This window comes from Parasteatoda tepidariorum, chromosome 2, assembly GCF_982258835.1.
Source record: "Parasteatoda tepidariorum strain Cologne lab strain chromosome 2, Ptep-v5.0, whole genome shotgun sequence".
Classification (NCBI taxonomy): domain Eukaryota; kingdom Metazoa; phylum Arthropoda; class Arachnida; order Araneae; family Theridiidae; genus Parasteatoda; species Parasteatoda tepidariorum.
The window spans coordinates 1132054-1148344 of record NC_141756.1 but is presented as its reverse complement, the minus strand read 5'-3'; the positions used below and the strand labels follow the sequence as shown (position 1 = coordinate 1148344).

General features: G+C 32.7%; 1 protein-coding gene across 1 annotated transcript; it reads left to right on the top strand.

The window, feature by feature from the left end:
• Positions 1-4123: 4123 nt before the first annotated feature.
• Positions 4124-9451, top strand: LOC147814372 (uncharacterized). The gene is made up of 2 exons (XM_087155329.1): positions 4124-5111; positions 5460-9451. The coding sequence occupies exons 1-2, from the start codon at positions 4124-4126 to the stop codon at positions 9449-9451; spliced, it is 4980 nt and encodes a 1659-aa protein (XP_087011455.1).
• The last annotated feature ends 6840 nt before the right edge of the window (positions 9452-16291 follow it).

Here is a 16291-nt window from a genome sequence, read left to right as displayed (position 1 = left end):
CCGGCAGCCAACGAACACTAATTTTTCCTTAAAAGCAAATTTAAAAATAGCCATTTTTCTCACAAATGAGTAAATGCTGCTTCAATTTTGACATGGGATTTTCAAATGAGACTATTGTTTGTTCAGGAGCTATTTAAAACATTTTTGTTCAATTTTGAGAAACTCTTTTTCACTGTGTATAAAAATCACTATGCGTCACATTTGTACTTATTTACTCATCTAGTATTGTTCTCGAAAGAAACAAATTATAGTTTCTTATTTATTCTATCGACTTGAATTTTGTCTGATCGAATTAAGGATAAAAAATACCAAGGTGGTCGAGTAAGCAACTAAATAGCAATAATAAATGCGTGAAGTCAAAAGTAATACTTCTGGTTCTTCCAAAAAAATTTTTACAGATTTCGTTTTTCGACTATTATTTAAAAATAATAATAATAATAAATTATTTTTACGCGTAATTATTCTTCGGATTATCAAACTGTACAATGATGCTCTCTACTTTTTCGAATTCCTTAAAAAGCTGTCGTGATAACATTAAGGAAGAGGAGTCAAAATATTTTTTTTTTCGATTGTTCTCCAGACGTCAGACAGTTGCGACCCTCCCTCCCCCTTTAAGAGTGTGAAGAATTAGGGAAAAAAAGGTATGTTTGTTTAGAGAAAGTACGTTTTTGTGTCTGCTTTCGTAATTTAAAATACCGTCTGTACTAATTACTTGGTCCATTAGGCTCTTAAACCATTAAAATCGAGAGTTAGTATGTGAAAATCCGATGATTAGATCAAAAGCTATTTAAAGTTTTCATTTTTTTTGGTTCATTATACATTTGGTGTTATTTCGCTTTTCATCCACGAGCGGTATTTTGCATTTTTTCCAATTTATATTCTTATCGTCGAAAATAATCGTGATTATTACTGAGACTTCGAATTCTACTTGACCTTCACATATTTGGAAACAATTTTTTTCTTCAGAAATAAGGTTGAAAAGTATAAATCAAAGAATGTGCAGCGGAACCTCAATTTTACATTTTCCATCTGATTAACATTAAAAGACGCGCAGAGCAACGTAAAACCGGTGTAATATATTTTCCAAAAATCGACACTTTCTAGATGAACTATTAGAAGAAGAAAAATGCTATCTTTGCATGTTTTTTTTTAGATATAATTTCAACACTATACTTATTATTTGAAAATTTTCATTGTGGTTTAAATCAGCAACTGTTTTTATGCTTTAAAACTCCTGATCAAGTGTGGATCCGATATTTTTTGCTCATCTTCACCGTTTCCATCACTATATCAACGGGAGCAGGCATTGAAAAAATCGGGGAAGTTCGGAAGATCTTCAGACATTATGGATTTTAATCGATACTTAATTGACTCGATAATCGCAAGATTCAATGGTTTGAAAGTTTGCTGGGGGGGGGGTGGGGGAATAATTCAACTTTCAGATTTTACAATTTAAGCTTCCTTTAATCTGATTTTGAGGCGAGAGAGAAGCAAAAGGAGACAGAAAGAGTGTCAAGAAGAAGTCTCTTAGAAAAGAGGAAAAAAAGTGAGTGCGAATCTTGCAAAATAATTTTGATCTGCTAGAAAAAAACTTACCAAGCGGGATTTTCTTGAAAAGGGTAACTTAAAATCCGGGATAATTTAACATTATCGGTATAAGCAATTTTCGCTAAACAGCAGAAAATGACGTAGCGGGATAGCGTCAGAAACGGACACGTAAAACCAAGGTTGCACGGTATATTTTTTGTTGCTATTCAAGTTATTCTTAGAATCACAATACCTTTTCCAAGTTGTAACACCCTTTCGAGATTTAAAAATGTTTCATGTTCATATAGCATTTTCCAGTGGTAAAATGCTTATTTAAAAAAAGTATAGCGCATATGCATAAGACCGTAAAACAGAAACTGTGGAAGCATGTGGTAAAAGTATATTTTGACAACGTCGATAAATATCAAACCGAATTTTCAGTTTACGACCGCCCGTGTTAAACTCCTTCTAATTTACAACCCAATCCAAGGGAACTCCTGGATTAATTAGTGGGAGAAATCTGTCTTCGTGGAGGACTTTTTGATGGAACTAACCCGCATTTGCGTTACACGGAGAGGAAAACCACGAAAACCTCCCATGTGGTTGACAGAGTAGTTAATTGCCTAACAGCAAGGGGACTCTTAACCGTGATCCGTCTACCACTGAGGATATTTTACGTCAGGAATGTGATCGGTGCGAGCCGGGTGCGAAATTCGATTCAACCAGCTATTTGCCGGGTCACCTCACGGTTAATGTTGTCGTGTCCATGGATGAAGGTAGTACACTAACTGAAGGAGCTCTGTTGCCTAATAAAGGATCTCCTGAAGTGGCATTTGGGCTATTGATCTTGTATTATCGGAATAGATTTTCATGTTTTGTCCTTTGTCTGAACATAATTAGTGTAACTCCTCAAACACTTTAATTATAATTAACTAGAAGGTATAAAAGATAGTATGTAATGATACAAGTGCTCATAATATAAAATAAATTATATAAATAAAGAGAAATATAATCATTCAATATTCGAGGGTATAGTGCGGTTGGGAGAGCTCTTTATAAAACACTTCAAATTGTAGAATAAAACTTTATACCACTCTTGTTATTTTTCGATATTTATTTTCGAGTCATATTTTTTCTTTCCTTTAGAGAAGTAACTGCCGAAAACCCAGCTTCTTATAAGTAGCAAAGGAAATAATTGAGATGATTTTTTGACATAGATACTTATAAAATCTAAAATTCTAACTCTATAAACTCTACCTTATATATTTTTTAGAACAGATTACTATTAAAGGATTGATAATAAACTTGAAGTCATGGACAACTCACGAAGCTTGCCTAAGGCTGAAAAGTAGATTTAAAATTTTTTTAATTGCAAGGGAGGTACTTTTATTGTTTATATTAATTTCACTACGTTTCACAGTTGAAACAAAAAATCTTGATCTTTTCTTCAAAAATGAGTAGTTTTATTTTATTTTTTTGCGATTATTCAAAAAGTAGTAGATATCACGCATTCCACAAAATCAAATGTATTTTATCCGTTAAATGTATTTTTATCGATGCTTTAGTACAGTTGAAATAAGATCTAACCGAAGAAAATGCCTCCATGGTACAGTAACAAACTTTTACGGCAAAGTTGTAGCGCAATTTAAAAACTATTTTCTTCTTTTTTACTATCCATAAATTTTCCCTGAAATGGATTAGACGCGTATCCTTTTTCTCTGGAAAAGATATTCATTGTTTACTCTCGACTCTATAATTTTAAAGAGCAACTGTTTTGTTAAAATAAAACAAGTGTTCTTTAAATAGAATTTTGCAGGAATTATATATTGGCAGGTTATTTTGTAAAATAATCATTAATTTTCACTTATCTTCAAAAAAAATTTCTTGCATAACCGAAATCAATTTCAATAGGACTATAATAATTATTAATGGAATAATTTAAAAAATAGACTTTCAACCGTAAAATTTGATTCAAATGAATGTTTAATTCATTATTTTTTACTAAACTGAAATTTACTATTGTAAAAAAACTTGTTTTATCTCCATAAATTGTGAACTTTGTTTGTATTCGTTTTGTAGCAATAAATATGTATAATTAAATCCGTTTATTAATTTTAAATAAGATTATCGAATCGATATGTTATGGAGCTAAAAGCTAGTGTTGAGAATGCCTCGATCCCCCCCCCTAGCGGACAAATACAGAACATTCAATTACGAACTTATTCTCCACGAGCGTGGTCTAGCTTAGAATTTGTCATGCAACGTACAACTCTTTTCATCTGTATATAGCTTTCCCTTTTTTATCATGCTTAATTATTAAATTTAATTCTTAAACGTTTTGTGCGAAGTATTTTTCAGCCTAAGTGTATTAGTTATCTACAGCCCAAGACCTTTGGAAGAGAATACTAGGTGAAGGAACCACAAGAAGCCGAAACAAGGTAAGATTCCTTGTTGATATATATTGAATCTTTAGAAGTCTTTGTTTAGTATTCGTTATATGGCATCCCCTGCTGGGACGTAGTTAACTTTTTTAATTTGAACACTTATTCAATTGAACTGAAAAATATAAATTAGCACTAAATTGAAAAAATAAACAATGGAGGAACGGGTAACAATTTTAAAGAAAAAAAGAGGTTTGCTTAGATCGTCTGTTACTAAAGCGCTGAATGTATTAGAAACTGAACTTAAAACAGAAGTGTCAGATATCAGTGTTTTAGAAGAGTGTTTGCATTTTCTTCTAGACAAAAATGAATCACTTGAATCGATTAACAAAGAATTAGAAGTTTTGTTTACACCAGATGAGTTTGAAGACGAATTTTCGAAATCAGAAGAGTACAGTGAAAAAGTTGTTCGTTGTAAATTCCGCGCTACCAAGAAAATTCAGGAATTAAACGAAAACATGTCGAATGAAAAATCTAAAAATAAGAAATCCTTAGGACTTGATGAGTCTGCAAATTATAAAAGTGAACAAAAAGAAAGTATTCGAATTAAACTCCCCAAATTAAGCATTCCCAAATTTTACGGCGAGTTTAAACAATGGCTGACATTTTGGAACAGTTTTGAGTCGGCCATTCATAACAATGACACTCTCGATAAAATTGATAAGTTTAATTACTTAAAAGCTCATTTGGGTGGAACTGCCCTGAATACAATAGAAGGTTTTTCTATTTCTGAAGAAACATATGACACGGCAGTCAAATTATTAAAAGAAAGATTTGCCCGAACAGATATTCTTATTAACGCCCACATGAATCATATCATAAATATGCAACCATTAAAGAACTCACGAGATGTAATTTCTTTCCGAAAATTTTATGATAACCTAAATACCCAAATAAGAAGTTTAGAATCCTTAGGATTAGTCTGTAAAAATTACGGAAATGTTTTATGCCCCATTCTCATTAAAATTTTACCGCCTGATTTAGTCTTAGAATATAACAGACGTGAAAGTGAAACTGAATCAGATATAAAAGAACTTTTGAGCTTTCTCTCCAAGGAGTTAAATTCTAGAGAACGATCTGCAATAATGAATCACGCGGATGACCTTCGACCCCGCCGCTTCTCTGAATCATTTTCTACCAGCCGTAAGCAAAATATTCCCGATACTCGATTGAAATATAATAAATCAGAAAATAAAAATAAATTCATTTCCGCTTCAGAATTAATCTCTTCTGAAATAAATGAAAACATGAATAAAAAATTATGCGGTTTTTGCGACTCCTCAAAACATGAGAGTTCCGTATGTGAATATGCTAATAATTTATCCGTTGAAGAGAAAAAAGATATTTTGTTAAAGAAGGGGATTTGTTTTAAATGTTTAGAAAATAAAGGCCATATTGCACGCTTTTGCCGTTTTAAGGTTGTGTGCAGTAGATGCCAAGGTAAACATCAAACTGTCTTGTGCTTTTCTAAGTTTGACCATGATATTAAAGGTAAAAATAGTCCTAATTCTGAAGATAACGTACTAACGAATCAAACATCATCTGAAACTGTATATTTGCAAACATTGATTGTTCGTATACACAATGAAGGTAAAGAACACTTTATCCGGGGAATTTATGATTCAGGCAGTCAAAAGAGTTACATTAGTAAATTTGTAGCTGAAAGAATGGGATTAGAAAAATTGGGTGAAGAAGAAATTACTCATGGACTTTTTGGAGGATCTCAATCAACAGAATTGCATAATCGATTCGCTTTGCAGTTAAGTAGTATCGATAGAAAATATAGTTGTGAGTTAGTTGCTATGGATCAAAAGAAAATCTGTACGAATATTCCCAGGGCTAATAATTTTGAGTTGCTAAAAGATCTAGAGTCAAAGGGTATATTTTTGAGTGATATTTCCCCAAAAAGTAAGGAATGTTTACATGAAAGGAATTTGAACGAAATACATTTACTATTGGGGGTCGACGTTGCAAGAAAGCTTATAACAGATCGTATAGAACATCTCTCTTGTGGATTAGTGGCAGTAAAGACCAATCTAGGGTGGACTGTAATGGGAAAGTCAACCAATCATGATAAATTTGATAGTTCGCTTTTGGTTCTATCCCTTCATGTTAATGATGCAAAAATCACAGATTTATGGGATTTAGATACATTGGGAATTGTTGATCCTTGTGAAAAACGATCTAGAGAAGAATTACAGGATCTTGCCCTAAAACACTTTAAAGAAACTGTAACGATGGATCATGACGGGAGGTATAAAGTTTGCCTTCCATGGTTAGATGGACACATACCTCTTGCCGATAATAAATCCTTGACAGAAAAAAGATTAAAGAACACGATAAGATCTTTAAAATCAATTGACAAACTTAAAGATTATGAAAGGGTTTTTGATGAATGGGAATCTGAAGGGATTATTGAGAGAGTTGGCGAACCTGAAGCCTCTTCAACATCGAATGTTAGTTATTTACCACATAGGGCTGTATTTAAAGAACAATCTACTACGAAATGTAGACCCGTTTTTGACGGCTCTGCTCGCACTCGAAACTCTGTTTCCATTAATGACTGTATTGAAAAAGGCCCTAATTTAATTGAATTAATTCCCTCAGTTTTGAATCGCTTCAGGGTTGGAAAAATAGGAGTCATCGCTGATATTCGGAAAGCATTTTTGCAAATATCATTACATGAGCGGGACAGAGACTATTTGCGTTTCATATGGTGGAAAGAAGGAGATCATAGAAAAAAGATCATTTATCGTCATTGCAGGGTTGTTTTTGGGATAAACTGTAGCCCGTTTCTTTTAGCTGCAACTCTAGACCATCACTTAGAACAAGCCCCTGCGCATCTTAAAGATCTAGCCACTAAACTTAAGAACTCGATGTATGTGGACAACTGCGTCACCAGTGTCGATTCTCCTCAAGAACTGGACTATTTTCGAAATGAATCTTGTAAACTACTCGCATCAGCCAAATGTGATCTTAGAGGTTGGTGTAACAACAGCTATTCCTCTAGCATTGCTGAAAAAGACGAATTTCCATTTGAAACTTTGAATATAAAAGAAGTACCTGTGCTAGGATTGCTATGGAATACAGAAGAAGATACTTTAACTTGTGATTTAAGAAAATTGGAATTTAGGGATGAACCTGTAACGAAAAGAAGTATTCTCTCATTAGCTCACAAGCTTTTTGATCCAATTGGATTTACTGCACCATTAACCTTGATTCCGAAGATAATTTTACAAGAATGCTGGAAAATCAAAGTTTCATGGGACTGTAAGTTGCCTGATAATATTGTTAAAGAGTTTCATAAGTGGAAAAATCAACTTTTTGAACTGCAAAACGTGAAAATACCCCGAAGATTGAGTGAGTTCATACTCCATTCAGGAAGTTTATCTTTGCATGTTTTCTGCGATGCTTGCAAAAAATCCTATGCCACCTGTGTTTTCCTTAGAGTTAAAGTTAAGAGCGATGTAACCTGCCAGTTAGTCCAGGCTCGATCCCGAGTAGCTCCGTTAAAGAACATAACTATCCCTCGTCTAGAGCTTTTGGCATGTTGCATTGGAGCAAGATCAGCAGAATCCGTCAAAAAGGATCTGAAACTCGAAGATGTAGAAACTCACTACTGGACCGACTCCATGGATACCTTATATTGGATTAGAACTGACGTACCATGGGGTACATATGTGGAAAATAGAGTCAGAGAAATTCGAAGATTATCTTGCCCGAATTCATGGAAATTTGTTCCTGGAAAGAAAAACATCGCTGACTTACCATCACGTGGTTGCTCAGCAAAAACTCTTCTGCAGTCTGAATGGTGGAATGGTCCTGATTTTCTAAAAGAACCTGAAGAAAGGTGGCCGAAAAGCGAAATATTGCCAAATATCGATCAATGCAGAAAAAAGAAAGATCCGATCAATGCAGAAAAAAGAAAGACTATAGTTACTGCTACTAACGTAAAGGAGAGTGAAAAATTTTACAACAAATACTCATCTTATTTGAAATTGTTGAGAATAACAGGATGGATTTTTCGATTCACTGAAAATTCAAAGAAAAGAGAAAATGACAGAACCATTGGAGAACTCAACAATAAAGAATTGAAAAATGCTGAGAAAATAATTCTGAAATGTGTCCAAAAGGATGCTTTTGCCATCGATGGAAATAAGAGACTGAATTCTTTGAAAACAATTATTGATGATGAAGGACTGATCAGAATTAAAACTAAGGTATTTATGAGAGAAGATGATTTTAATTTTCGTCTTCCAATAGTTCTTCCCTCAGATTATACTGTGGTTAAAAATCTGATTTATTGGAAACATAAGCAATTAGGACATTGTGGAATTCAATTACTGATGTCTACATTACGTGAAGAATTTTGGATCTTGAAAAGTCGAAAAACTATAAGAAATGCCATAAAATCTTGTGTCATCTGCAAACGTTTTCATTCTAAACCTCCCAATGTACCAGATGGTCTTTTGCCAGCAGATAGAGTGAAGGATGCAGCCATCTTTGAAATTGTAGGTGCTGACCTGGCTGGTCCCCTCATTCTGAAAGATGGTCAAAAAACTTGGATCTTGATGGTGACTTGTGCTATATTTCGGGCTGTTCACTTAGAACTCTTATCATCCCTCTCTACTGAAAACTTAATTTTGGGACTTCGAAGATTTATCTCACGAAGGGGAAGACCGTCAGTTGTCTACACAGACAATGGAACTAATTTCGTTGGAACACAGAACCTTCTAAGAAGCATTGATTGGGAAAAGCTTAAGACTGAATCCAATCTGTCATCAATTACCTGGAATTTCATACCCCCGTCTGCCCCTTGGTATGGGGGATTTTGGGAACGTTTAATTGGCATGATGAAGAGAATCCTAAGAAAGGTTCTGGGTAGAACATCATTGAATTACGAGGAAATGGTAACAGTTCTCTGTGACTGTGAAAGTGTAATGAATTCACGCCCCCTGACTTATGTGTCCGATGATGCGGAGGAGCTATCACCAATAACACCTATGATGTTCCTACAAGAAATAAGACAGGTGGGTGTTGCAGATTTCGATATTTTAGATCAAGAAAAATTCAAAAAACGACTTGCATACAGAAATGAAATCTGTCAAAATCTTCGAAAGAGATTCAGAACGGAATATCTTGGTCAACTTCGAGAAACTTCTTCAAAGACCAAAACTTCAGAAGCTCTGCAAGTTGGGGACATTGTGATAATTTGGAATGACAATGTAAGCAGAATTCAGTGGCCTCTCGGGCGCATTTTAAAGATTTTGCCAAGTAAAGATGGACATGCCCGAACTGCTAAGTTGCGAACCAAATCCGGAATCATAATCCGTCCTTTGAAAAAACTTTGTCCTCTTGAAGTCAACAAAACAACTGAAGAAAAATTGACGGAACAACTAAAGAAGCAAGCTCCACCTCATTGTGCGCCTCTGCAAACTCGTGCTGGAAGACAAGTGCGTGTTCCTGATCGATTTGAACCCTGATGCTGTGACTTTTTCCTTTTTTTTTTTGAGTTCAGCTAGTCACTCTACTGAACTCAATGAGGGGAGTGTTGAGAATGCCTCGATCTCCCCCCCCTAGCGGACAAATACAGAACATTCAATTACGAACTTATTCTCCACGAGCGTGGTCTAGCTTAGAATTTGTCATGCAACGTACAACTCTTTTCATCTGTATATAGCTTTCCCTTTTTTATCATGCTTAATTATTAAATTTAATTCTTAAACGTTTTGTGCGAAGTATTTTTCAGCCTAAGTGTATTAGTTATCTACAGCCCAAGACCTTTGGAAGAGAATACTAGGTGAAGGAACCACAAGAAGCCGAAACAAGGTAAGATTCCTTGTTGATATATATTGAATCTTTAGAAGTCTTTGTTTAGTATTCGTTATACTAGGTTTTTCACGTCCGCACACTTTTCGACTTGATTAACTTCAGCACCATAATCACAAATAAAAAGGAGTCCTATAAAGTCAGGTTATCATAAGTATTAATAAAAGAGCTGCACAACAGGATTAAATAAGAGATTTTCTGATCTAGGAGCTGAGTTTTGGTCGCAGGACGCTGTTTGATTTTTGCAGAAAAACAGGAATATGTGATGTTCAAATATTACAGTTCTTAGGGGAGTTTCCTTAAAACAGATTGAGTTATTATTTTGGCAGGAAGTGCATGCAACTTAAACATTTATTTCAGTGACTAGTTATTGAATTCATAGCTTTATAATTTGATGCTTAATTACTCGCATTAAACTATTTTTGTGCAACAGTGTTATTAAACAATCTGAACAGTAACAACAACAGTGCTACTTTTTTATACAGTAACTCTAGTTTGTTAGCTTACTCATCTGAATTCAACAAGTCATCATGTCTAAAACAAGTGATAATCTACTAACCCCAAGCTTGGCCTCTCAGACTCTAGACTTCCTACAATCCCAACAACAGAGTGATAGAAATAATGAACTAATGAAACAACTGAAAGACCTGAATACTAAATTTTGAATATCTTCAATAAGTTATAAGTCTTCAATAGTTTTGATAAACTAAAAGCTGAAAACGACGAACTAAAGGAAGAGAACAGACACCTGTCAAAGGTAAACAAGCAAAACACAGAAATATTTTCAAATGACATACCAGATCCTCCGTTACTTAATAATGGAAACATTAGTGGGAAAAAGAATAACTAGAGAAAGGAAACAAAACAAGGAGAAAAGACAAATGACCTAACACAAAACAAAGATCAACAATCCCAATCAAAACATAAAGAAACTAGATCATCGAGCTCTGAAGAGGAAAATTCGAAAATCCAGAAAGTAATCAGTAACAAAGCTCATGAAATCTCAACTTCTGAAGAGAGTAAAGAAAAATCTCTAGATTGCAGCATGAAGCAGTCGATTTCCTTGAAGACCAGCTTCCAGATTAGAACGGCCATCCAGAGGAAAGAGCCTTCCAAATCTGGGAGAAGCTGCGCAACTGCAAGGAACGAGGTGCCTGATGACTCAATTGGCGTAGAAAACATGGAAGAAGGTGAGGATTTACAATATCCCAATAACCAAAGGCAAAGAATACCGCCAATAATAATAATTGACAGCAACTATAATTGGAAGCAGATAAAAGAGCTTCTGCAAAGTAACAACATAACTAACTTTACTGGAAAAATTCAAGGAGACCGAATAAATCTAAGAATGTCAACGAAAGAAACATACTCTATTATAACAAAAATTCTTAGAGAAAAAGGCGGAAAACATCATACTTAACTTTTACAAGATGATAAGCCTCTAAGCGTTGTTCTCAAACATATACCCTCGATATACACCGAAAAAGAAATAGGGGATGCATTAATAGAACAAGGATTCACCCCAAATAGTGTAAAACAAATAGCAAAATACAGAAATGGAGAAAGAATAAATCTTCCACTCTTCATTGTCAATCTACCTAAGAACAACCAAAACCGGGAAATATATAATCTCTCAACTCTACTAAATCTTATCATAATTGTGGAAAGTTGCAGAGGAAGGGGAGGAGTGACACAATGTCACTGCTGCCAGAAGTTTAATCATGTACAAAACTCCTGCAATCACGAAATAAGTACAGGAACTTAAAGATTTCATAGCAGAGCAGGATCCGGATATCATAGTTATTACTGAAACCCATCTCAACAGACAGACCAACTTGAAAATAGCTAATTATACCATGCATCGAAGTAACAGAAACTATCGTGGTGGTGGGGTAGCCCTCCTTGCCAAAAACAGCCTAAAACAAAAACAGCCTAAACAGCCAAAAACAGAATATGACTCAACAAATACAGCAAACTATGAACAAATCTCCATCATTCTAAATTATGATAATAGTACATTCAAGAAAACTGGAATATACAACGTACCAAAGCACCCCCTCACTGAACAGAATATAACCACACTTTTTCCAGCAAATCTGAACACCATTCTAATAGGGGATCTCAACTCCAAACACTCCTCATGGGGCTGCAATAGAGCAAACAGAAATGACACCAATCTGAAGAAACTCATCAGCAAATATGGCCTCACTACAATAGCTCCTCTTGAACCAACCTATTATTCTGCCAATGAAAACTTCACTCCTGACATCCTTGACCTCACAATCACTAACCTACATGTACCAATAGCTGCTAGTGTTATCCACGAACTATCTTCTGACCATCATCCTGCGTATAACATCATTGGGGTCTCCATAGTCTAGAACGTTAAAAGTATTAGTAAAACTGACTTGATTTTATATAAAAACATACTGACCACAAAAAATCACAACACTCGAAGCTTAAAAACAGCAACAGAGATCGATAAAGAAATAGAAAATATACAAAGGAACATAATTGAAGCATATAATGATTTGACAGTCATGAAAGAATATAAGACCAATTTTATAAAACTACCTCCAGACATCACTTCCTTATCAAACAGAAAAACTGGTGCAGGAAAACCTATCAAAGAACCTTGGATCCCCATTTCAAAGCAGAAGTACAAAATCTGAATAAGCAAATTCACAAAAAGTGCCAAAATCATAGCAGAAAACAATGGGCGGAGAAAATTCAAAATCTCAACACAGCAGACAACTCAATCTGGAAACAAGCTAAACCCTTTCGAACTGATAAACCATTAAAGAAACCAATCAAAGGAACCAATGGATGTGTATATACAGCTAAAGATACTGGTCGGAAATAATCCTGAAAAGTTTAATTGGTTACATATCTTTAAGTGAATATATCATATTTTAAAATTTTAATATACTTATTGAATAAAAAGGAGCACTTTCAGGGAAAAAAGCAGTTTCAGAATATCAAAAAATGAAAAAAAAAAAGACTCCTATTACTAATACCTGCGATTTCTATATGAACAGTCATTCAGTTACTCTAGAGACGTCGTTAATGTAGCACGTAGCATTGCAACGTTCCTTCTTTATTGTGGCTAATTAAATTTAAAAAAGAAAAATGCTTGATATTCTTACTTATGCAAGCGAAAACAAAATGGTATCTCTTTTTATTAGAGAAGTAATATCCAAAACACATCGAAAAATATTTGTACATTAACAGAAAAAAATATGTATATTCTTATAAGAGTTAAAACCTAATGCCCGAGAAATAGTTTTACGAAATTTAATGATATAACATGAAAGGCCCATTTAAACTTTACATTCTATAGTTTTAAGAATCATATTACTTCAAAAATTAAAATGAACAAAAAGTATACTTATAAAGTATAATTATAAGCATAAGTATAATTAAAAGTATAATTGGCTTAGTATAATTAAGTAAAGTATAATTAATAAAATTATAAGCCTCATAATTTTATGAAATTTAATTTCGCAAACAAAGTTTTTTGACAAAAATTTTTATCAAAAAATTTCAAGTTTCAATAAAAATCATTATTTAGAAACTAAGAAACGTAAAATAAAGAATGCTGACGAAACAAAAACAAAAAAAACAATTCTTTTTTGTCGCCATTTTTAGTGCTACAAAAATTCGTCTTTGGAATTAGCCAAAAACAAAACAAGATGCAATTGTATTTTTTTAGGAGGGAAATATTTTACCGAAAAAACGAAAATTTACCAATTCCCACAACATAAAACTTTATCTTGGTAAACGTACGTTTTGGAAATGTTATTTCATTTGGAATCTTATTTATCAGAGTTCATATGGCGATATGATTGTTTTGAATCTATGCTAAACTCTATATCGGCTTGTTTTCCACCGAAATCCGATTGACTATTTTGATTTTAAATAAAGTGTTTTATTTTATGAATTGTCGCAAAAATTTTAAGTGTACATTAGCGGCACTTAAAAACCGCCAAATCTGTAGCGGCGGTGGCGTTAATACGTAAGTACCGAATTTTTATTCCATACTTTTCTGAATCATATTACTTCAAACATTGGAATATACAAGAAGTATATATAAACACATAATGTTATACCATTTAATTTTTCAAAAAAAGTATTTTGAGAACAATTTTTATCAAAAAATTATAAACTAAGAAACGGAAAATAAAGAATTCTTAGGATAAAAAAACGATTTCAAGAATTCTTTACATTGAAATAAAAACTTTCATATTGTTTCTTTTTTTATTATTCTTATAGTTCTTAATCAGACGTGAAAAACCATTCTGTAGAGAACCATCATCAAATGAAAAAAAAATATTTACAGGCAAATTTTTTATTGTAAAAATCATTGCACTTACCTGATTTATAATTCCCGGAGAATTCCAAAATGATAAGTTCCTTGTTTGAAAACTTTATTCTCAAATAATAGATACATAGTTTATCCCTTCATTACTTTTAGATAACATACTACACAGCAAAATTTTATAATTGATGTGAATTTGAATATGTAGCTAAAAACAGAATAGCTGAATTCTAGTTGAACTTATTCTTTCAAAACTAAAAAATACTTACCAAGAAAACGATTAAAATTAATTAAGAATCAGCACAAATGGCACTATTTCAAGTAACTTGGATAATTTTTTATTGTTGTTTTCCGAATTATATGGATACAGAAATATGTACTATTCTATAACGAAGAAGAATATGTTATAACTATTACAATTCTGTATGTTCTGAATTCATATTTATTCACTGAAATGACGAAAGCAATGTTAACTTCACTTTAATTCGTAATGAATTGAAGACAGAAGAAATGCATTTTACCTTAATACACACATCTGTAACAGTATCCGAAATCGGAAGCCATCAGTTGCAAGTTTGTTGATAATAGAAATTAAAAATTATTGAGGAATTTTTCTTCAAATGTTTGGCGTGTTCTGTTCCTGAAAGATTTACTAATATTCTGGAGATTTTTTTCAAGTTCTTCGGCCTTTTCCTTAGGGAAATTTTGTTTCTTATTTGCTGCTAAAAAATGGCGTCTGATTCTGTCAATGATTTCGATGGAACTAAATGAAAACGTGATAAATTAATGTCTGATATTTACAGGCTCCCGCTAGACGGCGTACTCGAGCGTTGCGATCGCGAATTATGAACCCCAGTGCATCTTAAAACATGACTTTGTTAACCTAAAGATATGCTTTAAATCATAATTTTAATTCATAATTAACCAACGTTTTTTCATAATCAATCAAATCATAATTAATCACAGCTTTTTCAAAAATTTAGAAGTTATTTTTTAATAAATCAACTGGATTTGGTGAAAAAAATACTTAAAATAATTAGTTAAAAAGCAGAAATAGGAATATCCATAGTCGTGTACACTAAATAAGATAAAATACGATTTTAAGCAATGAACGAAAAATTATGTAAGAAATTGGCCATTATGCTCAAAAATTTTGCTTAAATCTGATAAATTTGTTGCTTTTTCTCAAACTTGCTTTATATTTTACAATTTAACGTGAGAAAATTTAACGTGAAAATTTCAATGATATTAAATAATTAAAGTATCCATCTGGTTAAAAATAAGCACTTTCGACGAAAATTTCGTTTTTTAAACCTACATTTGAACTTCCAAAACCCCTCTTTAACCCCGAGTTTAGAAAATGAAGTTAAATCTGCTCTTTCGTATACTGATAGACGAAACCGGAAGTAAACTCTCGAAAACGAAATTAAAATTATTTTTATGATTTGAGTATTTTAACCTCTTTTTTTATTTGAATAAATTATGTTACGACACAAATAAAATACATTTTTAGATATGATATTTTAAAATATAAATTTTTTTTTTGTGAAAACTTTCTTACATTTCAGAGTTTTATGTAATTTTAAGTAAATTATCCAAAGAATGTTGATTTGAAAGAACGTTGTAAATTATCCAAAGAAATTTCTTTACGCGAATACAAAAGAAGTTTGCTATAGTATTCTTTGAAATTTTATACGTAGATTTTGAACTAAAAGCTAAGGTCTATGTATGAATTTGTTATTTTATCAATAAAGAATATTTATAATTTCACTTTAAAAATTCCATATTAAACAATATATTTTTTGTACAAGAGAACAATATTTTTTCTTCCAAAACACTTTAAGAATGATTATGAAGTAAAGAATGTTTTGTCACCGAAAACGTTATGCAATAAAACTTTCTTAGTACAAGAGAACAATATTTCTTTTTTTTTTTCAAAACACTTTAAGAATATTTATGAAGTGACTCCCTTAAAATTAAAATGGCGTACTTAGTTATATGGCTAGTCAAAGACTTGTTTTTTAAGTAATAGCTTTACAATGCATTCTTGATTTTGAAACATAAGAACGAAGAAGAAAAGAAGGAAATGATTCTCATGAATGAAACATCTTTTTAAAGAAAAATATAATTGAAATTTCTAATCGTGATGCACTACAATATCACTCAATAACTGCAA

Excerpts from the sequence above, each read along its gene's own strand:
- LOC147814372 (XM_087155329.1), top strand. The coding sequence starts at position 4,124 with ATGGAGGAACGGGTAACAATTTTAAAGAAAAAAAGAGGTTTGCTTAGA. Across the intron at positions 5,112-5,459 it reads TGAATCATTTTCTACCAGCC|GTAAAAATAGTCCTAATTCT; the intron begins GTAAGCAAAATA and ends ATGATATTAAAG.